Consider the following 23,603-nt stretch of genomic DNA (forward strand, 5'->3'; position numbering starts at 1 on the left):
TGAGCAAGGAAAAAATATTTGAAGAGAAAAGGAGCACTGGAAAGTGGAATGGAGCTGAGTCCTGTGTTCAAGAAGATAAACAGATTAAGAAATGGAATAAAAGGAGTGGAATGCGGTTGTTTGAAAGAAAATGGCCCCCAAAGGGAGTGGCACTATTAGGATGTGTGTGTGGACTTGTTGGAGTAGATGTGGCTTTGTTGAATGACATACATGTCACTGTGGAGGTGGGCTTTGAGATCACATATATGCTCAAGCCACACCCAGTGTCTCAGAACACTTCCTGTTGCCTGCAGGTTAAGATGTAAGAACTCTCAGCTCCTTCCCCAGCACCATGTCTGCCTGCATGCTGTTTTGCTTCCCACCACAGCAATAATGGACTAAACCTCTGAACTATAAGTGAGCCGCTACAATTAAATGTTTTCCTCTCTAAGAGTTGCTTTGGTCCTGGTGTCTCTTCACAGCAATAGAAACCATAACTAAGACAGAAGTATACAACAGTGTATTTATATTGTCTAAGTTCACAGCACATGGTGATACACAAATAGTATAGCACAAAGCAAAGGATAGCTGATCTGGGGTAAAAACTTTGCCATGTACAGCCTAGTGTTCTAACAAATTGTCACTGTGTGGTTCCACTAAGAATAACAATATGCTACTGGAAACTCAAAACAACAAAATCCAGAAGGAATTCTAAGTCCCTTTGTGTTGATGGGCTCACTCACTGAGGTACCATTTGTCCTGTGAAATGAGGAGACCCCCAGCCAGCAAACTGCACCATAACTGCATCATTCAGTTATGAAGTTATATGGATTATGTGGTCCTCAGAAGATCTCTCAGAGCCTTGTAACAGCACTGGGATTTCCTCTGTTCAAAGATCAGAATGAGACACACGGAAGCCCATTTGGCCCTTGCCTCCAACAGACTCAGTTTGGGGCCCAGACAGCAAACCTGTTTCTGAGATAGGAAACTGAAAAAAAAAATCTACATTGATGAGTCTTCGGCTGAACAGGAAGTGAAAGGAAGACCTAAGGCTCAAGATGTGCAAGTCTCACCTTCTGAAAAGGTTGATTTACAAGGCTCTAAAAGCCCCACTTTGGTTTTGTTTCAAACTTTATATTGATAACCTTTCTGGTATAACCAGCAAAAATGAGTCTGGAGACCCTATAAGAAAACACCATGTCTGAAAAAAAAGATATTTTTAATTAACTATTAATTCACATACATAGTTCTGTAATACCATGTGGCTATCAAATATTTTATATTTGGTGTGAGTTGTGGTGACAAAATCCAGCTAGGATTGGTTGCTTCATTGATGAATGCAGGATGATCTAATAGAAGAATATGGATTAATGTGTAGAAGGAAGATGTCACACAGCAGAGACTCAGTCATCGTCTGTCCTGGTTGGGTTTTGGTCAACTTGACACAACTAGAGTTTTCTAGGGAGAGTAACCTCAGTCGAGAACATGCCTCCATTAGATTGACCCATATGCAAATCTGTATATCGTTTTCCTGGACTGATGTGGGAAGGCAGGGCCACCCCTGGGCAGGTGGTCCTGGGCTGTATGAGAAAGCAGACTGAGCAAGCCATAGAGAACAAGGCAGCGAGGACAGCTCCTCTGTTGCCTCTGCTTCAATTCCTGCCTTGAGTTCCAGCCCTGACCTTCCTTCATGATTAACTGCAACTTTAAGCTGAAATAAAACCTTTCTTCCTCAAGTTGCTTCTGGTTATGGGCTTTATCTCATGAATAGAAAGAACTAAAATACATCCTAGGCAATATACATGTTTTAGAACAGCATCCATGTCTTGAATGCTGCATGGCTGTCTCTCTCTGATTCTCTTACATGATGATCCCCTTGATTTCTTCACCATAAAGTGTGCCGAATAACACATGGTGAGGGCTTCAGTCACTGGCTTTGTGTGTGTATACTATGCTTAATAGGTGCAGTGCTTAATCGTATTGCCAACTTGACAAGATTTTGAATTACCATGGAAGCAAGTCTCTGGGTGTGTCCATGAGGGAGTTTCTAGATTTGATTATTTGAAGTGGAAAGACTCACAATAAATTTGGGTGATCGTCTTCCATGGGCAGGGTACTAGATGGATAGAAAGGAGAACGCAAGCTGAGCACATTTGTTCATTACTCTCGGCTTCCTGAATGTGGACAAAACATAAAGGTGTTCCTATTTCTGTGACTGCCCTCCATGATGGACTGCACCTTTGAACTGTGAAACAGAATGAACTCTTCCTTGAGTTGCCTTTGTCAGGTATTTTATCCCAGGACCAGGGCAAGTAACTTATAAATACACTGTGGTTTTCTTTTCAACTTCAAACACTCTTTTCTCTCTAAAGTCAGATCATGCACATTTTAATTACCAATGAAATGATTTGAGTTTGCAGAGATAATTTTTTTAACTAGGGGATTTTACTGACATGGCCTTAATCTTCATACCGATTATAATTCCCAGCTTCTCTAATAACAGCTTTAACAATGCTGCTAGCTTTGGGCTAAGACAAAGACAATGTTTATAGAATGACAATCAAATACAAAGAAATTAAATAGTTCTTGCTAAATTTAGCAAAGTCATGAAAAGGATTTTTTTGAATTTTGATCATGAAATGAGACTTCTTGAGGTTGGGAGTACATCTCCAGTGTAGAGATCTTGCTCAGCATACAGCAAACCTAATGCTGCTTTTCCCTACCAAAGAAGTAGTATTTCCTTCCTCAAACACGGTTACAAAAATCAAACAAGCAAGTAAACAGTACGCTTTCTTTGTGGTTGTCTTTTCAGGCTTTATGCAACATACAAGAAATAAAATGTGCATAGCCCAGACCTAATTATTTCCTAGGGTCATAGGATAATGCCTTCAGCCTTCCACTTTAGCTTGGCAGTATAAACAGTATTTAAGATTAGTGGCATGATATCAAAAGTACAATCTCTAATCATTTTTAGGTTCCTGTAACTACATGTTCTCCTTGAAACATATTTAGGAATTTATAGAAGCCTGTACTTTACACAAACTAAGAGGATTTATTTGTCTTATATAAAAAGATTCCTTGCAGAGATCAAAGTCAGGAGTTGGCCTCAGGTTCAGACATCTGAGGATCTTCTCAGTAACCAGGCTCTTTCCTCAAACCATGACAGCATCCTGTCTCCCTGTTTCCTTGTCTCTTAAAGCTACTTGGAGACATGATGAATAAGACACTGTAGGGATAGTTTTCACATAGTGCCTAAGGTAAAGTCTATACTCTACAAACAGCAGCCACTACTACAGAGTGATTAACTACAGACTCCTCTTCTCCCATTTTAAAGGAAAATAGATTCTTTTCTCATGCAATATATTATCCTGGTTACAGTTTGCCCTCCCTGTACTCCTCCCAGTTCCTTCTCACCTCCTCCCCATTCTGGATCCACTCCATTTCTATCTCTCATTAGAAAAGAACAGGCTTCTAAGAGAAAACAACAAAACAAAACAAAGTATAATAAGATAAAACAAATACCATCACACTGAAGTTGGATGAGCTAAGCCAAGAGAAAAATGAAGAAGCCCCCAGAGAAGGCACAAGAATCAGAGACCTACTCATTTACACACTCAGAAATGTTGCTGGAATTTTCTTTGGGCTGCCAACCAGCTCCTAAATAAAGACTTATTATTAATTATGCATGCTCAGGCTTAGCTTAGGCTTGTCTCACTAGCTCTTTTAACTCAATTTAGCCTATTTCTATTCATCTACGTTTTGCTTTGGGACCTTTTACTTTTCTTTCACTCTGTGTGTCCTACTTTCCTGCTTCTGTCATGGCTGGCTGGCTGGCCCTTGGCGTCTCCCTTGCTGTCTCTTTTTTTTTTCATCCCTTGAGCCTAAATTTCTCCTCCTGTTTAGTCTCCCTGCCCAAAAGTTCTGCCTATACCTCCTCCCTCACTATTGGCTGTTTGGGCTGTTCAGCTTTTTATTAGACTACTCAGGTGCCTTAGGTAGGCAAGGTAAAACAGCAACACGTCTTTTCATAATTAAACAAGTATTCTGCAACATAAATAAGTAGAACACATCTTTCCATAGTTAAACAAATACAACACATCTTTGCACAACTAAACAAATATTCTGCAACAATGGAGTCCCATAAAAGTACTAAACTGATAGATATAATATATATGCAGAGGACCTGGTGCAGACCCATGCAGGCCCTGTTCGTGCTGCTTCAGTTTCTGTGAGTTTTGCCCAGTAGATTTAGAGGGCCTTGTTCTCCTGGTGTCTTCTACCCACTCTGGCTCTAACACTCTTTCTTCTTCCTATTCCATGGGGGTTCCCTAAACTTTGAGGGGGGAGATTTGATGGAACTTTGTGCTCCAAGATCACTCACTATCTATGTAATGTCTGGCTGTGGGTCTCTATTTTTCCCATATGCTGCAGGAGGAAGCTTCTCTGATGATGGCTGAATAAGGCCCTGATCTATGAGATGGAAGAATATCATTAGGAGTTATTTTCACAACTTATTTTTTAACCAGTGGCATTTAGCTTTTCCCTGGGTCTCTGAGCTGTACAGTCTCTGGTTCTTGGTCACCCAAGCAGTGTCTGGCATGGTAGCTATCTGCTGTGGGCCATAGGTCAAATCAGATGTTGGTTGGTTGCTCCCAAAAGCTTTGTGCCACCATTGCCCTAACACATCTTGCAGGCAGGACAAGTTTATGGCTGAATTAGAGTTTATGTTTTACTTTTGGTAGCCTGAAGAGCACTTTCTGTACCAAAGACACAAGAACATGGGAGTTAAATTTTCATGTAGGCACAAGCTTGACCTCTCCTGTTCAATGAGTTGTGTGGGTGTTGCCTTCAGCAAGAGGCCTTGCTGTCAGTTTGTCGGGAACAACCTACAGTCTTGGCAAGAACCTGGATTATTTGGGGATTCCCATGGGACTCCTTTGGCAACCAACTGATAGAATGTAACCCAGTCCTGATACTGGAAGGCTCATTTGGTTACAAGAGATGGCCATATAGGACTCTGTTTCCCCCATTATTTTTGAAAACTTCATTAGGATTGCCTTTACGTATTTTAGGAGGTTTTCACTGTCCTAGGTTTCCATACCACCCATCAAATGCCGCTTGATCCTAGCTATCTTCCGTGCATTCCCTTCCTCACCACCTCCCATCAGCTCTCCTCCTGATACTTCCATTCCCGTTCCCATCCCACCCTGGGGCCAACCATAAGAGCTATTCTATTTCCCTCTCCCAGGGAGATCCATGTGTCCCCTAATCTTTTCCTCTATAGCTAACTGGCTGGGTCTGCAGAATGTAGCTTGGTTATCATTTACTTAACAGATAATATCCACATATAAGTGAATATATACTATATTTATCTTTCTGGGTCTGGATTATTTCATTCAAGATGTTTTTTTCTAGTTCCATCCATTTGCCTACACATTTCATATTATTTTTAACAGCTTAGTAATGCTTCATTGTGTAAACATATCACATTTTCTTTATCCATTCTTCTGTTGAAGAACACTGAGGTTAATTCTAATTCCTGACTATTGTGAATATAGCAACAATGAACATATTTGAGCAAGTGTCCTTGCGGTAGGGTGAAGGGTCTTTTGGGTATATGCCCAAGAGTAGTATATACATGGATCTTGAGGTAAATCAATTCCCATCTTTCTGAGGAACTATCACATTGAGTTCCATAGTGGCTGTACAACTTTGCACTCCCACCAGCAATAGATGAGCATTCCCTTTACTCCACATCCTTGTCAGAATGAGCTGTCACTTGTGTTATTGATCTTAGTCATTCTGACGGGAGTAATATGGAATCTCAAAGCAGTTTTGATTTGCATTTCCCTGATGGCTAAGGACATTGAACATTTCTTTAAGAGCTTCCCAACCATTTGAACTATTTGAGATTTCTCTATTGAGAATTCTCTGTTTAATTCCGCTCCTCATTTTTTAATTGAATTTGTTTGTTTATTTTAGTTTTTGCTTTTGATAGCTAGTTTCTTGAGGTCTTTAAATATTTTGGATATTAGTCCTCTATCAAATGTGGAATTGCCTAAAAATCTTTTCTCGTTATGTATGTGGCCGTTTTATACAATTGGCAGTGCCCTTTGCCTTACAAAAGCTTTTCATTTTTATGAGGTCCCATTTATTAATCGTTGATGTTAATGCCTACACTACTGGTGTTCTGTTCAGAAAGTCTTCTCCTGTGCCAGTGAGTTCAAGGCTATTCCTTGCTTCCTCTTCCATTAGGTTTAGTGTATCTGGCTTTATGTTGAGGTATTTGATTCACTGAGAGTTAGATTTAGTGCAGGGAGATAAGTATGGATCTATTTGTATTTTTCTACATTCAGATATCCATTTTGACCAGCACCATTTGTTAGAGATTCTGTCTTTTTTCCAGTATGTATTTCTGACTTTTTCAAAAATCAGGTGTCCATAGGTTTGTGGATTTATGCCTGGGCCTTCATTTCAATTCCATTGATAAACATATCTGTGTTTATGCAAGTACCATGCTGTTTTTATTACTATAACTCTTTAGTACAATTTGAAATTGATGATGGTCATACCTCCAGCAGTTCTTTTATTAGTCAGGATTGTTTTAGCTCTCCTGTGTGTGTGTGTGTGTGTGTGTGTGTGTGTGTGTGTGTGTGTGTGTTTCCATATGAAGCTGAGAATTGTCCTTTCAAGATCTGTGAAGAATTGTGTTGAAATTTTGATGAGGATGGCATTGAATCTCTAGATAGCTTTTGGTAAGATAGCCATTTTTCACATGTTAATCGTTCTGATCCATAAGCTTGGAAGATCTTTCCATCTTCTGATATTTTCTTCAGTGACTTGAAGTTTTCAGCATACAAGTCTTTCAGTTGCTTGGTTCGAATTACCTCAAGTTCTTTGTTAATTTTCATTTTAGGTGTATAGGTATTTTCCATGCATGTAAGTCTATGTACCACTTGCATACCTGGTGTCCACAAAAGCCAGACAAGATTGTCAGATTCCTGCAACATGAATTACAGACTGTTGTGAACTGCCGTGATGGTGCTAGAAATCCAACCTAGGTCCTCTAGAAGAGCAACTAGTACTCCTAACAGCTGCACCATCTCTGTGGCCTTTCAATGGCTTGTCTTAATAAAAAAGAATTGTTCACAAGTTTTCATCTTCACCTAGCTTCTCAGCAACAAATCATAGCAAGATCTCTAATAGAATTTCCTTGGTGTGAACTAAGTTTTCTCTAATCATTTGTTTGGGGGGTAGGAAGAAAAAAAAACATGACAGAAACAATTACCAAAATTGTATGTTTTGGTTTGCAGTTTTCTGCATAACTCCTTTAAAGTTCTGTCATGTGGCAGTTAGTGAACTTTCCTGACAATGGCCTCTTCTCTCCAGTATCATTATTCCAACATCATTATGTTGTCAGGTCATATTACAAAATGAGTAACTGCAGGTTTTCAACTTTTTTTTTTTTTGCCTTACTGATTTGGGTAAATCCTTCACCTTGTGTCTGCAAGGACATCTCTGGATCTCAGGTGTTGTCTCATAGCTTCCTCCAAATTACTGACTACATGTTTCTTAGAACTCTGTATCATGTTTTGTTAAATTCCAGAGGCAAATTGAGATTTTTCTACCTTTAAAGGCAGTCCTTGATTCTTGTTAATTATTTATTCTCAACTTTTAGTATGCTTATATTAAATGTCTTTGGCTCAGGGATGGAAAGATGAATCAGCAGTTAAGAGTGGTTGGTATTCTTGAAGAGGACCCAAGTTTGGTTCCCATGTCACCCATGTCAGGTGACTTACAACCACCTATAACTTCAGATCCACGGCATCAGACAGCCTCTTCTGGTCTCTGAGGGTACCTGTACACATGGCCACATACACACAAAGACACAAATACATAAATAAAAATAAATAAATCTTTAAAAAAAATAACCTGCCAGTAACAACTGCCCTTCTTTCCCATAAATTTTTAGAAGTGATTCTTTAATTATTAGTCAAAGTACAATCCAACAAAGTATGCTTGTTGGATCAGAGTTGGATTGTTTCTATGTGTTTAACATTTGCTTTATCCCACCCCTGCAGACAGTTCAGCATAATCATTTCTGCAGGTAGAGTTTTGGATTCATGACAGAAACTCAAGTGCTGAAGGATCAAAAGGCTTTGTTGTAAGAATCTCCCCCATGGAGTGACCTTATTCTGCTGCCTTCCAGGTTTCACTTTTCCTCAGTGGGTCCTGAGCAGAGCACAGTGTGCCGTGAGTGGGCAAGGAATTCACTGGAGGAATAATGTTGATAGTGTATTTGTTAGTTGTTGTCTCATGGATTCCAACAATCCTTTAGTGTGTCTTTCTAATAATTGCAAAGGAAGTAATTCAAAGCACTAGCTCAATCAAGAAGCAAAAATATGATTAGCAAAGATATTTATTTTCTTCCTCTGAGGAGTGAGCGTAAAAGAGCAAACAAAGAAAAGTATTGAAGGTGATGAAAAGGACTCCAAGAAATGTCTTCGGAAGCTTTCCCAGTGAAAGCTTTCCTTGCTAAGTTAAGGAAGCTTTCCCAGTGAAAGCTTTCCTTGCTAAGCTAAAGATTGTTTGGCTGCAGTCTTTGTGAAACTATAAGTAACTGCATATGTTTTGTGGGGGTTGTGAATATATTCCTCTAGCAATGAGTAGTCAATGGCTCATGTGCTCACACTCAGCTGAGGACGAAACTGAACAACTGTCCCGAATGAGATGGGACCAGCTGAACACACCAGATTTGGAATATAGGCATGGCAGCAGCTGTCTTCAAAACAGGAGTCCCCAGCTCTGCTCTAAAGGGGTAGGAGAGGAATTTGTTTTGGACATTCACTGAAGGCACTCTGTCATTAGATGTTTGGCAAGCTCACTCTGCTGAGTGGAGTATTTGCTGACTTGTAATCTTCTGCCTTCTCTCTCAGATGAAGCCAAAGGAACCAATATCAAAGGTTAAATTATCTCAAGGAATCCCTTTCAACAGTGGGAACTGCCCATTGTGCCTTTTGTCTTTCTTTAGTAGCAACGGTATCTATTGAAACATTTGTTATCTCTCTCTAGATTTGCTTTAAGTCTGGAGGTAAGTTGTTTCCAGGTTTTCAGAGCTTAACTAGTAAATAGCTATCTAACCCTAATTTCATGACTAGTTGTGTGTTTCCTGACTCCTCCTTACTTTTTTCCTCTGTATACAGGGGAGGGGTGCTCATGAGCATGAGTGCACGTACCTGTAGAGGCCCCAGGTTGATGATGGGGTACAGCTGATTCTCAAGACATTGTTTGTCTTGCCTTATGTAGAGGTCATTCTATCACCCTTTACCTCTCTTCTTTGCATAATATTCTGTACCAGGCTTTTTATTTTGGGCCACCAGCCAGCTCCCAAATCATGACACTGAGACTTATTATAGTTTTGAATGCTCAGTCTAGCTTAGGCTCATTTCTGGCCTCTTTTAACTTAACCTACCTCTTTTAACTGAAATGAACCTGTTTCTCTTTGCCCACCTTTTGCCTTGGGGCTATTTCTTTTCTTTCCTTCTGTAATCTTACTTTCACTACTTTTTGTATCTCCTGGCTGGCTGGCCCTGGGCTTCTCCCTCATTCTCTATTCTATTCTCCTTCTCTCATTCTTCCTTGCCTAGATTTCTCCTCCTGTTCATTCTCTCTCCCTGCTAGCCCAGCAGATCCTTTTTCTGCCTAGCTATTGGCCATTCAGCTCTTCATTGCATCAATCATTTGCCTTAGGCAGGCAAGGTGAAACAATTGCAACACTTCTTTACATAATTAAATACATATCCATACATCATTAAACAAATGCAGCATAAATAAATGTAACAACTTTACACAGTTAAATTAATATTCCACGGGGTAAACAAATATAACACATCTTTGCCTAGTTTCAATAATATTCTATAACAACACCCTGTTTAATAATTGGTGAGCACTGTTTTTCATTAGAAGGCTATTATCTTCCAACAGGGAATCCATGAATGACACCTTTAAGGACATAATTTAATAGCAGATAAGACTGTAAGGATAAATGATCAGGCATATTCTAATCAATATTTTTCTTTTTCACTGCTATATTAAAAATTTATCATTTTGACAAGACCAGCCTGATCTATAAGGCTAGTTCTAGGACAGCCAGGGTTACACAAAGAAACTCTGTCTGGAAAAAAATTATTATGTTATTAAAACTAGATGCTTGTTATGAAATGTTATGAAATTTTTGTAATATATGAACAAAAAGAAGAAAACAAGCCATCTACCATTCAGGATAAACTAGTATCAGAATCTTTGTAAATATGTGTTTACCTCCTCTTCAGTCATTCCTGCACATTTTTCTAGTGAAACTACATGGTATCAAAATTGACCATCTATGACTTCACTTTATTTTAAAGATATGAATTGTCTGTTACTTCTCTCGTATGTGCATTTATCAGTTTACCCTTATACTTTTAATTTTGTTTTGATATCTTTTGGATTTACAGATTTTCTACCAACACATTGTATATGTTTTTATGTTTTTCAAGTTTGGCTTTTATGGTTAGAAATATTGCTTCTAGGACTCGTGAGGATTTGCCTCTTACTGAGTCTGATAACTTGAGTTCCATGCCTGGGTCTATGCAGTGAAAAGAGAGCACTGACTCCCAAAAAATGTCCTCTGACCTCCACACAGGTACCAGGGTACATGCACCCATACACACACGCACACGCACACACACAAATACATGCATCCACACAAAGAAAATAGTAAATGTAACTATAAAATTTCAAAAGAAATATTGCTTCCTTACTGCACAGATATAAAATGCTTATCTGTGTTTCCATGTAATACTTTGAGATTTCAGTTCTATGTATCACCACAACAATTCTTTCCCCATGTAAATCAAACTCTGTTTGCTGTGCTGTTTAAAACTGAGTATCAGAGACTCATGTCTGCTTTGTAAACTAACCTGAAGAGTGAGAGGCAGGAAATGAGAGCACCTACCAAACAATAAGCTTTACTGCCAAAATGTAACTATGAACTTTTATACACGAGGATGTGAGCTAAGAAAAATACCATACTAAATGATATATTCTTATATGAAAGCAATGTAGGTTGCAATGCCTGTGGTTGTAGAATGATTTATAATATTATTTGAGCTGAAAAGAACAGGTCACAATAGAGACAAAGTAGCTATTTGAGAGCTAACTCTGTACTTGATGTGGAGGTATGCTGGGCGACTCATTCAGCTCTTGGAGCTCACGTTTTTCATCTCTAGACAAGTCATTTCCTCCTATAAGGTGGATGTCTATGATGTCTCTAAGGTACAGTAAGCTCCCCATCATACTAAAGTGTGGCGATCCCCTGTACAGACTGGAAGAACAAAATAGCCAAGCCATGGGCTTCCTCCATTCTTTGGTGGATACTACAGCTCAGAGCAGAAGAAACTGAGATCGGAATATACACCAGATCTCTGGAGTTAGGAAATCATTATCTCTCCCTGGGATGGGACACAGCTGTTAAAGTGTTTGCATGAGTGTGTTTTAACAAAGACCAGAAATGTGTTCTTAGACACTGATGTTTTGACACATCTCCAATGATCACTCACTGTTCTATTTTAGCCTCACTTCAAGTGACAGTGCGGCCACTGTTCTGCTGAGAGCACTCGTGAGAAGGAGCCATCGGCTAGTCATGGTGATATTTAAATCATAGAATACAGGGACCTACCAGTCAAGGTGAATGCTGCCTCTTTCTGCTGCTCACTCCTAAGGATACTAGGAGCTAGGAGAAGTTTATCCTGAAAGCGCACCTAAGCACTTGAGGTTGAGTAGAAAATAAAGACTATGGTCTCTGCCATTCTAGCTAATGAAGTCATCAGCAAAGAAATGGGAGATTAATCATTCCAGACATTCCTAACAATGTCAATGAATGGGTTAAGAGGGCAGACCACAAGTGACCTGGAGTGAGGATGTGTTTAAGGAGCCCACGGGCTCTACCTAAAGATCTGATATTTCAGCAGCTAACTAACTGCTGAGGAGCCAGCTCCAGAAACATTTGAAGGAGTTGCTTTCAGACAGAGAAAACAGCATCTGATCAAGGGAAAGGAAGCTGGACACTATCTGAGGACCCTAAGAAGGCCAGGCCATTGTTGACATAATGAAGTCGGTGAGAAAAGCAGAACCCCAAGTCAGAGAGAAGGACACAGCAATGAGGTCTCACAGACAGGAGACCCAGGGACTTCCCACATGGAAAGCAGTCACTGAACAGCTTGAGCAGAGGTCTGCAGTGGTTTGCAATTCCAGCACCCTGCTGGCTGCCACCAGAACAGGAATATTCAAGCAGTACTGTCAGGCGTCCAGAGGCTTGCTAGGATCTTGGACTTGATGTGGTGCTTTAGTGGAGGAGATGAGCAATGATCACACAGGATGTATTTAGAAATTGTATCCATCCCCCCTTCTCAAGGCCAAGATTCTTCTTTCAGATCTAAAACTTGGGAGGCTCAGTGTCTTATTCTCTTAAAGAATGCTGTTCCCTTTCATAAGTTCATGTTAAATATGTCACTTATAAATTATGGCAAGCTTAACATAGAACCTGGCTTTTCTTAAATGTCTCATATTTGTATGACTAAGAGAAGATGAAGTTGTATTTTATCTGGAATGTAATGAATTATTTTATCATTTGTTCCTGTTACAGTTTCTGGCAGGAATTCTGTAATTCACACAGAGAATAAACTTGAAATTCACTGTGTAACATTTGTCTAGGTACTTACACATGAAAGCCCTTTTATACTTTGAAAAGGCCTCATACATACTCATACATATTCTCTCTCTCTCTCTCTCTCTCTCTCTCTCTCTCTCTCTCTCTCTCTCTCTCTCTCCCTCCCCCCCCCCTCTCTCTCTCTCTCTGTGTGCGTGTGTGTGTGAGTGTAATTGAGCAAGTGCTACCGTGAAGATGTGGGATTCGAGGACAACCTCGGTAGTCAGTCCTCACATTCCAGCCTGTTGGAGACAGTCTCTTACTCAGGGATTGATGCCAGGCTACTGGCCGTTGAGCTTCGATGGGACTCTGCTGCCTCCTCCTCCCATCTCTCCACAGGAGCACTGTCATTGTGGATGCACATCATCATACCTGGTATTCCATGAGTTCTAGGGATTCAAACCCAGACCCCCATGTGTGTATGACAGGTGATTTACCCACTGAGCCATCTTCCTACCCAACAAAATACCTGTGCATCTATATGAGGAAATAAATTGGAATCATGGAATCCATTAGGCATTGCCATCTTCTGGCAGGAAGACCTCCCAGACCTACACACTGCTTTTCTTTCTGCTCCTGTATTGCCTGCAGTGTAGGCACAGCTCCGTCTTTTCTGCCCCACACATTCTCTAAGCCAGCTATGGTGACAGGAAGGAGCACTCCACAGCTCCCACTGACGGCTTCTAGCTTCACCCAAAGGGGTCTACATCCCAGAGCCTGCCACATGTCTCCCTGAGATTATATGTAACACATTTATTGTTTATAAATTGTTAACAATGAGGAAATTAGACTAGAAAATCCTAAAACTGTTTCTAGTTCTGAAATTTGAAAAGAGCCATTCTTGATTTTGCCTTGTTCTCCCAATCCATCACTTGATTTTGTTGTCTTCTATGTGTGGAAAGTTCCCAAATCTGTCTCAAGTTTAAGTCTCTGGTGAGATCCACTGCCCACAGGAAGCTTCCTCTGACTGCTCTATCCTGCATGTTGTATATGTACCTCAGACACCATGCTCAACTCCTTAGCCTTCTCTAGGAACTAACCTGCTTACCATGCAAGATTCCAGGTCTTTTGGCAGGAAAATCTTCCCACCCCACCTCCTCTTCAGGTGCAGTTGTCTGCCACCTTCCATGTTATCTGAGCAGAGTGATATCAGAGAACTCAGATGACTTTAATAATTTCAAGGTCCTTGGGAGAAGAAGTGCTGTCTTACTCACTTATTAACCTCACTTTAGAGACTACACTCTGACGTAGTGGGTAATTAACAAATGTTCCATGAACAAGTGGAAGGAAAACTGTAGGATCTACAAATTGCTTGTGGCATTACCTTGCCTGGTACTGTGGTTTGGGTATGGGTGGAGTGTGAGCCCAGGAGCTCATGTGCTGGGCAGCTTGTTTTCCTGGTGACAATGTGTAGTTAAAACTTTAAAAGTTGGAGCCTCATGTGATTTCCTTAGGCCACCTGGGATTAATTAATGTAGTTCTCCAGCCTCTGGACTTCCTGTTTCAAGAGTGCTCTCTCCCTCTCACACAGGCTGTCACAGTCTTGTCACCTGCCCTTAGGCCCTTGCCCGAGGCCTAATAAACATGGCTGCCCAGTTTCAGACTTTGGGGACGTCCAAAACTTTGAACTAAAGATTTCTTGTTTCTCTGTTAAGGACAGTATGGAGTATGTGGGTATGAATGAAAGCACACTCACACACCCGGCAGTGTGATCTCCCACAGAAACCCTGCCTCTCTCCCAGGGCCGTCTGCTCGTCTGCTTCCAAGAGGCTCCTGTAAGCCACAGTCTTCCCTTGTTTGGATGCATCTTTCTACCACAGGTCCTTTCTGTTCCCTGTGTCCACATCTCACACATTGGCTGTTTCTTTCATTTTATGCACTGAGGTTGGATTAAAATAATGGTCAATGGTCAATAGCCAGTTGCCTTCTCCTACCTCATATGTGATCCAGTTCTCTCTAGGTGAACAGCTGACATTCCTTCAATGCCAACATTTATACAGAAATTAATGTCATCATGACCACTCAAAAGATGCACTTTCTGACCTCCATGGTACAAATGAAATTTAGAACTGATTCTCAGCTCTGATTCAGTAAGCATACTTAAGCAAATAAGCTTTCAGGCTTGAGTCACTGAATATGCCTTAATATCATCAGAAAATGCCTCAAACTCAACTCAGTCTGGAAGAAATTACCAGGATGACTAATTTTAGCTGAAGCAAGAAGCTTCTGGTGACATGTGGAAATAGTAGACTCAGATCTCCTTCCGTGTGTGTGTGTGTGTGTGTGTGTGTGTGTGTGTGTGTGTGTGTGATTTACTAGTGCTGGAGTAATTAATGGGAAAGTAGCATGAAGATGGAAGATAAGTTTGCCTTTGGGAGAATTCTTCCTGTGAGGGCAGTAGCTACCACAGATCCTCTTGCTGTTGATGGAGATAACTCTGTTGTCTGCCTGCTGTCAGACCCCCAGTCACGGTCTTCCCCCTGCCATTCGTTCTGACATTTGTTAATGGAGTCTGGGACAGCCTTTAGAGATTAATCTTTGAAAAGATCATTGCTGTTGAGGACTGGCTTAGCAGGTGGAATTGAACGGGATTTAGAACCTAGCTTAAACCAAATGGACATCAAGAATGACAAGAATTATTCTTTCTCTGGATTAAGCTCTTATTAAATGACAGTTATAACTACATAATTACTACATTCAATTCCTGAAACAGCTCTGCAATTTAAACACCATAGCCCATTACAGATGGAGAAGAGAAGAATTAGAGGCTGAGAAGGTCATTCGAGGTCACACACCAATAGACGGCCAAGTTGAATTTGAACTTCTGTCTGTACATTTTCTATTTCTCCCATATTTATATGACAATGTGAGCACAGGTGTCCACGTTTGGAATGCAAGGGGTTCTTGTGGACAGATGCTTCACAGAAACAGTGACCTGCTTGTTAACAGTGGAGTCCTGTTCGTGTTTTCACTTAGTCGGAATGAGGTTCAGAAGGCTGAGATGCTGCAACCATGGGTGTAGTGAACTGAACAGACAGGTGACTTACTACTCATGGATGTGTCTTTACCTTCCAGGAAGATTTCCAACCTAAAGCAGCCTCAGAGACCAACTGGGAATCAGTCACAAGCTCTGTCTCTGTGAGTAATTTATTATCTGTTGCCAGTGAACTGCTAGAAGATATCAGGTCAGCCTCCGAGGGACCTCAGCTGCATTAAGAACTCGGGCTTGACTGCGAGCCAGATCTCAGGCAGTGTGAGCTCCCCCATGTCTTTCAGGAACACCCCTGTTGGCTGCTCTTTAGTGTTTGCATTTTCAAGGGTCTTTTCAGGCTGGGAAAATCTCAGTGTTTACAGTAATATGACTTTAGTGAAAATTAGCCATGCACAGTGCTTCGGGTGGGACATACCACACATCTTACCCTGTGCTATAAAACAGTTCTTGTCTCATTTTGTTTCCTCCAAATTTAGTCATTTCTCAGGATCCTGTCTCTTTATCTGCTTTGTATGGGAAGAACAGATCTTGCCTTCACCAATCCTGCACGTAGAACTTTTGCAGTAATAAAATACAAGATAATAAAGCCAAGCTCCTCTCAGCCCGGCCTAAGCATGGGGAGCGAGTGTCTGTAGGTCTAACATGGGTTATGTGGCTGAGTCAGTGTTGCTGTTTTTAAGCCAATGCTATTTTTTTCTTACTGAAGCAATGTGTTTAATTCCCTCTATGGCGAAGTTTCAATAAGTCTGCATTCTGTGTCTTTTGGAATCCCCCAATGAGGTTGATCAATTTGTATACACACCCTCTGCCTCCAGGGCTCAGGGATCATTGAAGAAGAGGAAGTACGAGCACTGTAAAAGCCAGAGGTAGTGAGTATTTTCCAGACATGACAAGGCGGTTGCAAACATGAGCCAGCAGCAGCTGTGATTGCATGCACAAGGCCTGCACACGGTCAAACCACACAAAATCACTTGTGGGTGGAGAGGCTTGTGGAGTCTCTCCCTAGCTGAGGAGCGATCGGTGGCTTCAGGAGAGTGGGAAGTCGGTTCTCTCGAGGACCATGGCCCCTGAGTGGCTGCCCACAGTGTGGCTTGTCCTACACCTGAGAATACACAGCGGCACCAAGGGGACTCAATGGGCGTTCCGGTTTTGTTTTTTAAGAGCCCATGAAACTGGGAGGAAAAGTGCTGAGGAAATAGGGAAGGAGTTAGAAGAGAAAGGATGAGGAAGGAATTAAAATTCAGGTAACTTTAATTCAATTAACATTGTAATTTATCCTCATAAATATATAATAGAAGCTCAGTGATACCACATCCCATACATGCATGAAATTATCAAAAAGTTAAAACAAATAGTGCATTAGGGACTAGACAGAAACAGAGTACTGAGGGTCTGGTGGTGACATTCTGAGTCTCACTGTGCTTAGCTCAGTGGAGGTGACTCTGTCAGGTGGAGGACATCAAAACAAGGCAGGCACTATGGAGACGTTCCTTAGGGCACTTAACCACCTGTGGCTAATGACCCTGAGTACACAGCAGTGGCCTTTGAAGACAGGGCTGAGGGCTGAGGGACTCTCCGGCTTCTTTTCCGTCATGGTGGTTCAGGGTGGTCTGATTATTCCTGCTCTAAGTGCAGAGCCAAACAGTTTACATGGCCTTTACCTAATTAAGCAGAATCCAGGCTTTTAAACAGGGGGAAGACTGGCTTAATCTTTGGAATATTTGGCAAAGTTCAGCCCTGGTCAATATTTACTGGAAACTTCTGGTTTAAGATCTGAGGCTTTAACACTATTGGAAGAGCAAAAGAACCAAATATTCTGTTTGTTGTTTCAATTAATTTTCATTAGTATACAGCGAGAAAGAGTTTCGGGGATACATATTGTATAGACGCTGTGCATTTTGCTCTCATTCGCCCGCTGCTCTCTTCCACCCTCCCCCTTCTCTGTCACCCTTCCTCTGTGAAAACTGTTTGTGCTTTTTAGATCTGTTTAGAGCAGTGTGAGGGATCACTAGACCAACTATCAAGTTCTATGTCAACCATATTTTGTTTTGTTAAAATTAGTTCAGAGATTATTTTCTATACAGTAGGCATGCTTTTGTGGTGATTTTCATTCAATTAATATTTTAATTTAACATTCTAATTTATCTTTATAAATATGTAACAGAAGCTCAATGCAACCAAATGCGTGGTGCAGCTGAAGGAGATACATGTAAGTGGCTCTCTCAAAAGTTTTTAATATTTACTTCAGAAGCAAGTATTCTTGTAGGTTTGTTAATGCATTCTTAATTATCATCCTGTGTCTGTCAGTTCCCTAAATGAAACCTGGAAAACACCCATGGATCTCATACAGAAGGACAAGTCTTGATTTTATGTGCGGTTTGAATTTTCTCCCCAGCTCAGAGTTAGAGGAGAGTCTAGCCTCTCAGCTCACGCCGACTCCATTCCAGGACTGAGAGTCCCTTAAGAGTTTGTTCTCGGAGAAATGTCTGTGCACACAGCAAGACTCCAGGCACTGTAGAAATGTCTGTGCACACAGCAACACTCCAGGCACTGTAGAGAGCCGTCTGAGAATGCTTCTTGCAGCCACTTTTCCCAGAGCTATAGCAGGAAGCTTTTACTTATGTGTAAATGGCTTGATGGACGGTCTTACTTTTATTTCAAAGCTTTTAAATGCTGCCAATCTCATAACTTTGGTCAACTCATTTTAACTTGTGGGTTATTAGAAACACATTGTGATATAAGGCTAATTGTATGGTGAATATGAACCACTGGGGATGGAGCAAATAATTAGTTATCCATACAGGGTGAGTGGAGACTTGTAATTACAGTCTGACTTATAAGTGTCATATACCCCAAGCATGTGAGTATCAAGAGAGTTGTAGAAGACAAAATCATGTGTCTCTATCAGAGTTCAGCTTATGTCACACACACACACACACACACACACACACACACACACACAAAAAAAAAAAAAAAAAACCTAGTTCAAAGAACTAGACTGTCAATAACTGAAGGAACAGGGGCTAGGGAGATGGTTCCACAGTTAAGTTGCTCTTGCAGAGGACCCAGGTTCAGGTCCCTGTACTCACTGTGGTAGTTTACAAACAACCATAGCTCCATTTGGAGCTGTTCTGACCTCTGTGGTCACCAGGCATGTATGTATGTGACACATATTAATACATGCATGTATTAATACAGACACTCATCTCATATACATAAAATAAATAAATGTAAGACATTTAACAAAAAAGAATGAAGAAACCAATATGTCTGCACCTGGTTGAAGTTTTATTTATCATCAGCAAGGTGAGTATAGAATGTGTCTTTATCTTGCCTCAAACTATTAACAAATTCCTCTTAAGTCATGCATGACAAATGCCAAGTGACCAGATAAACAATTGCTGTGTACCTGTGTGGCCTCAGACAGGTAAGGAGAACACACGGTGGGAAAGGATGAGAACATCTGCTTATTTTGACAGGGCTGTCTAAAAAGGGACATAGTCACCAATCTATCTCCTGTCCCCGCCGCACTTCCCAGCTCCCACATTCCCCCCAATCCTCCTACAAAGCATAAATGAAAACTGCTCCTGAGTCACGCCAATGGTAGATGATTTCATCAGACTCCGTAGTTTCACCAACTGGGGTACAGTCCTCTGAAAGTGAGGGATCGTGAGTCATTCACAGACCTATGAACCATGAGTGTTGAAGAGGGAGGAATAGAAGGACAGTGCGAGCATTGGTGGGTGGCTGGAAGCTCTGATGCCTGCACTATTTGTCTCCTACAGTTCCGTTTTAAGAAGGCAAATTTTCATTAATTTCCACTTCCCTTTAGTGATAGGAGGTATTCACCCATGGGGAGACCTTAGTTGTTTGATAGTTTCTTTAAAGATGTTTAGATGATCATTTGAGGCTGAGTTCTTCCTATTTCCCTGTTAATGGGTCATGAATTTTCACAGAAATGTTTGACTCATGGCTCATTTACCTCAAGTTGCACAAGGGTTAGTGGAGTAAGTGCTTAGAAACTACATGAGAATGTTTTATTTCTGGCAAAATACATAATCCCTTTCTGGACTTTCAAAGGCACTGTGTTCATCATTTAAATAATATTCTGAGACTTTCTTAATGAAAACTGAGATCACTGCTAAGCTAGAGCAGTTCTTTCACTTTTTTCTTTTAATATGCTTCCCATGTGAACCTTGCTCTCATAAGTTAAGAGAGTCAGTTTTAGGGCTAATTATCTTGTTGACAGTAAATAAGTTGGTTAAAGTGCCAGATATAAAATCAGAATGTCTCCAGAGTGCAGTCAAATTCAGCTCAGACAGCATCTGCCATGGGAAGTAATGTGGAAAGGGGATGGGGCACAGCTCAGCACGAGAGAACGGATCATATCAGCAGAAATTGCTTGAAAGGAGATTAGAGTTTAATTCTATTGTTAGTTAATATATGGATGATCTGGGACTAGGAACAAAGAAATCAGATGTCAATTTTTATATTCTACTTAGCCTATATCTTTTGAAATTATCTCAGCTCAAATGAACTGAACATTGTATGATCTTCTTGGCTTTGACGTCCATAAATGCACATGCTATGTTGTGTATTAGAGTTAATATAACAGTTCAGTGCCAGATTGCCATGGTATCATATTTTAATGATATATTGTGTTCCTATCTATGTTCCTTCAGTATGTTTATATGATAGTTGTATTTCAGCAATGGACCCTTTCTAAGTACACTGAACTGTGTGTCACTCTTAGGGGGTGTCTCATCACTCTCCACCAGTAACGGACCCTACGCTCACTGCTGATGCTTTGGACAAAACAATTGCAGAATTCGATACTGTAGAAGATCTGCTTAAGCACTTCAATCCAGAGACTTGGCAAGATGATCTGGAAAACTTGTATCTGGACACCCCTCATTACAGAGGCAGATCATACCATGACCGGAAGTCCAAAGGTAAGAAAAGTCTTGGATGTTCTTCATCAAGTAAATAAGAGTGCTCAAAGTAATAATAAGAATCTGTAGCATAATCTACTTAATTCATTCAAGTCTGGTGAGTATTATCAGTCCATTATCGCACCTGTATGTCACAACACTTTCAAATTAAGTTGTGTTTTGTCCAAAATGTTGTTTGTATATGACTAAAAAAGATCAGCCATAGTTTGGAGACCTTATAAAAAGTATCTGTGGCCTAGAAAAATGGTTCAGTAGGTAAAGAGCTTGCTTCACAGGCATCAGAACCCGAGTTTGGATCATCTAAACCCAGACAAAAAGTCAGATGTGATAGCACACACCTGCAGTTCCAGTACTGGGGAAGCGGAGAACAATGGATCTCTAGGCTCACTGGTCAGCAGGCGTAGCGCCAGAACAGTGAGAAACCCTGCCTCAAAAAACAAGAGTTAGAAAGCCATTGAGAAAGGCCCCAGGCATCAAACTCTGGCCTCCACATGCATGTTCATATATGCCAGCATACACAGACGCAAATGCACAAAAGCACCCATACATATACATAACACACAACAGAAATATAAAATAAAATATCCAGGCTAGCTTCCTCTTTCTTGGCAGGTAAATTCTGATTTTACAGTGGAAGAAGCCAAAGTCAGGCCCTGTGTATGGATCACCTGCCGGAGGCTGCACGGCTAGGCGTCGGTGAAGGCATGAGCTTCCTGGTCTCTGGCTTATACAAGTATTGTCCCTGTGCTCAACTGCTGTGCTCTTCTGACAGCTGTCCGTATTGGCTTGGTGCAGGATTGCCAGTGTTGGGGCCAGAGGGTCCCTGTGAACAGCGAGGCCTCCGTGGACCAGTCCAGTTCTACCCATTCAATGTTGGTTTGCTTAAACATATGCTACATGCATATTGAGCGCGTCCTCCCATTCTCCCCTTCTCACACCTCCCCCACCTACTGGTCCTCGGTTCATCTGGTAGTTGCTTCTACTGTCATGTTTTCTGTTTATAAGATCTTATATACTTATATGAAATCTAGAAGCCAGAAGTGAAAAAGAATGTGAAATTTGTTTTCTGAGATTTATTAAGTTAATATGATTATCTGCAGTCCCATGCTTTTTTCCTGCTGCTGACAATGTTCATTCTTATCCGTATCTACTATCCGTATCTACTACGTACTAGGCACCTTGTGTGACTCACAGGCTGAGAAGATAAGGGTTCCAGAAGAGGGTAAGATCTTATGGGATAGTTTGAAGGCATAGCCGAGCACATTTCATTGTAAGTTTGAGGAAAAAAAATAATGAGAGAGAAACAGAAAGGAATGTTTATACAGAATATTTGAGGACAAATAATAATTCTAACACGTTACAAATCAGTTCTGTTGCGTATTTATCACACAGAAGACTGACATAATCTCAGAGAATGTGTGATTAGGTGTGTAACTCCAGTAATCAGAGAAGAGCATGGCTACCTCTAGTCAAATTCCTGCTTTGTACTTGCTTTATTCGATAAGATTTGTTATTAAGTTATGCTAACAAGTCTCATAGGGTTTGTGTCACATGGCTTTGAAGGTGTTCAGCCAAGACATGGCCTGTTTCCCACACTGTATAATGTCAAGGGCGTTTCCAGGCTCAGAGCCCAGGCTGCTCCCACACAACCCGTGAGAATACTGAGCCCGAATGACTAATTACTAAACTTCTGTCAGGGTTTTCTGCTCATGGCTTGGGTCATAAATCTTACATACTAAGTATGCACCCTGGAGGAAGGACGAAAGAGGTGCAGGTGCCCCGGTGTATGGAGATGCACTGTGTGCGGATCTGAGTAACAAGAAGGGGAAGTCCTTGGGGCTCAGACTGGATTCAATTCATTGGTTTTACTTAAGGTGTTACTGTATTTGGTGGGTCTCCACAAGGTTAACCCAAAGAATAGAATAGTAGAACAGACCTAGGTCTTGAAAATCCCAGCAGAAAACATTTTAAAACATTCTCAGACACAGAATTAGAGACATCAGACCCTGCCCTCAGGCATCTCAGGGCGGATCTTAATGCCTCTTTCCGCAAATACTAAACTTAAAATCGCTGAGTGGCTGGGCAGTGGTGCCTCACGCCTTTAATCCCAGCAAGGTGGATCTTTGTGATGAGCCCAGCCTGGTCTACAGAGCGAGTTCTAGGACAGCAAGGGCTACACCAAGAAACCCTGTCTCAGAGGGAAGTTGCTGAGTCCTGCTTTTTTCTGTTCTCTTTCTGTCTTTCTTTCTTTCTTTTTTTCTGAAAATTATGTTGTATGGGAGACAGGAGACTCGAGTTCAAATCCTAAGCTTATGGGGTTTTGTGATTTTTTTTTTTCTTAAATCACTGAACTTTCTTGTATCTCCAGTTCATATTGGTAAGGTACTTATCAGCTGCTTGTGAGGGCTGTTCAGAAAGCCCTGACAAGCCTCAACCATGTGACACTTGTTCAAGAATGTTTAGCTAGCTCTACCAACTTCCAGTTCTGAAATATGTGTGCATCACTTCCTTGGTGAACCCATCTTGTTCTTTTTTTTTTTTTTTTTTTTTTTTGGTTTTTCGAGACAGGGTTTCTCTGTGTAGCTTTGCACCTTTCCTGGAACTCACTCTGTAGCCCAGGCTGGCCTTGAACTCACAGAGATCTACCTGCCTCTGCCTCCCAAGTGCTGGATTAAAGGCGTGCGCCACCACCGCCCGGCTCCCATCTTGTTCCTTACTCTGTCCCTGCTGTATCCAAAGTTAGGAGTACTTGAGACACATAACACCAAACACTAAGAAAACATTGGCTTTTTTAGGGAATAAGCAATCCAGGACCTTGTATGAATCTTAACTTTACCTGAATCAATAATTTTATGGGGTACATTATGAAATACAGCTGCATAGCCCCACCCCAGATATGTTGGCCAGAATCTTTGAGAGCAGAGGTGGGGGC

The 23,603-nt window shown here is 41.1% G+C and overlaps 1 protein-coding gene across 3 annotated transcripts in view; it reads left to right on the plus strand.

Annotated features, from left to right (window-relative positions):
• Positions 1–23,603, plus strand: part of Pdgfd (platelet derived growth factor D) — a 213,358-nt gene that overhangs the window by 166,831 nt on the left and 22,924 nt on the right. For all 3 annotated transcript variants that reach the window (XM_059267278.1, XM_059267277.1, XM_059267276.1), the window contains exons 4-6: positions 15,803–15,865; positions 17,884–17,928; positions 20,473–20,671. In XM_059267278.1, the coding sequence (XP_059123261.1) occupies positions 15,803–15,865; positions 17,884–17,928; positions 20,473–20,671 (307 nt within the window). The remainder of the gene's footprint in view (positions 1–15,802; positions 15,866–17,883; positions 17,929–20,472; positions 20,672–23,603) is intronic.

The sequence above is a fragment of the Peromyscus eremicus genome, chromosome 7, assembly GCF_949786415.1.
Source record: "Peromyscus eremicus chromosome 7, PerEre_H2_v1, whole genome shotgun sequence".
Classification (NCBI taxonomy): domain Eukaryota; kingdom Metazoa; phylum Chordata; class Mammalia; order Rodentia; family Cricetidae; genus Peromyscus; species Peromyscus eremicus.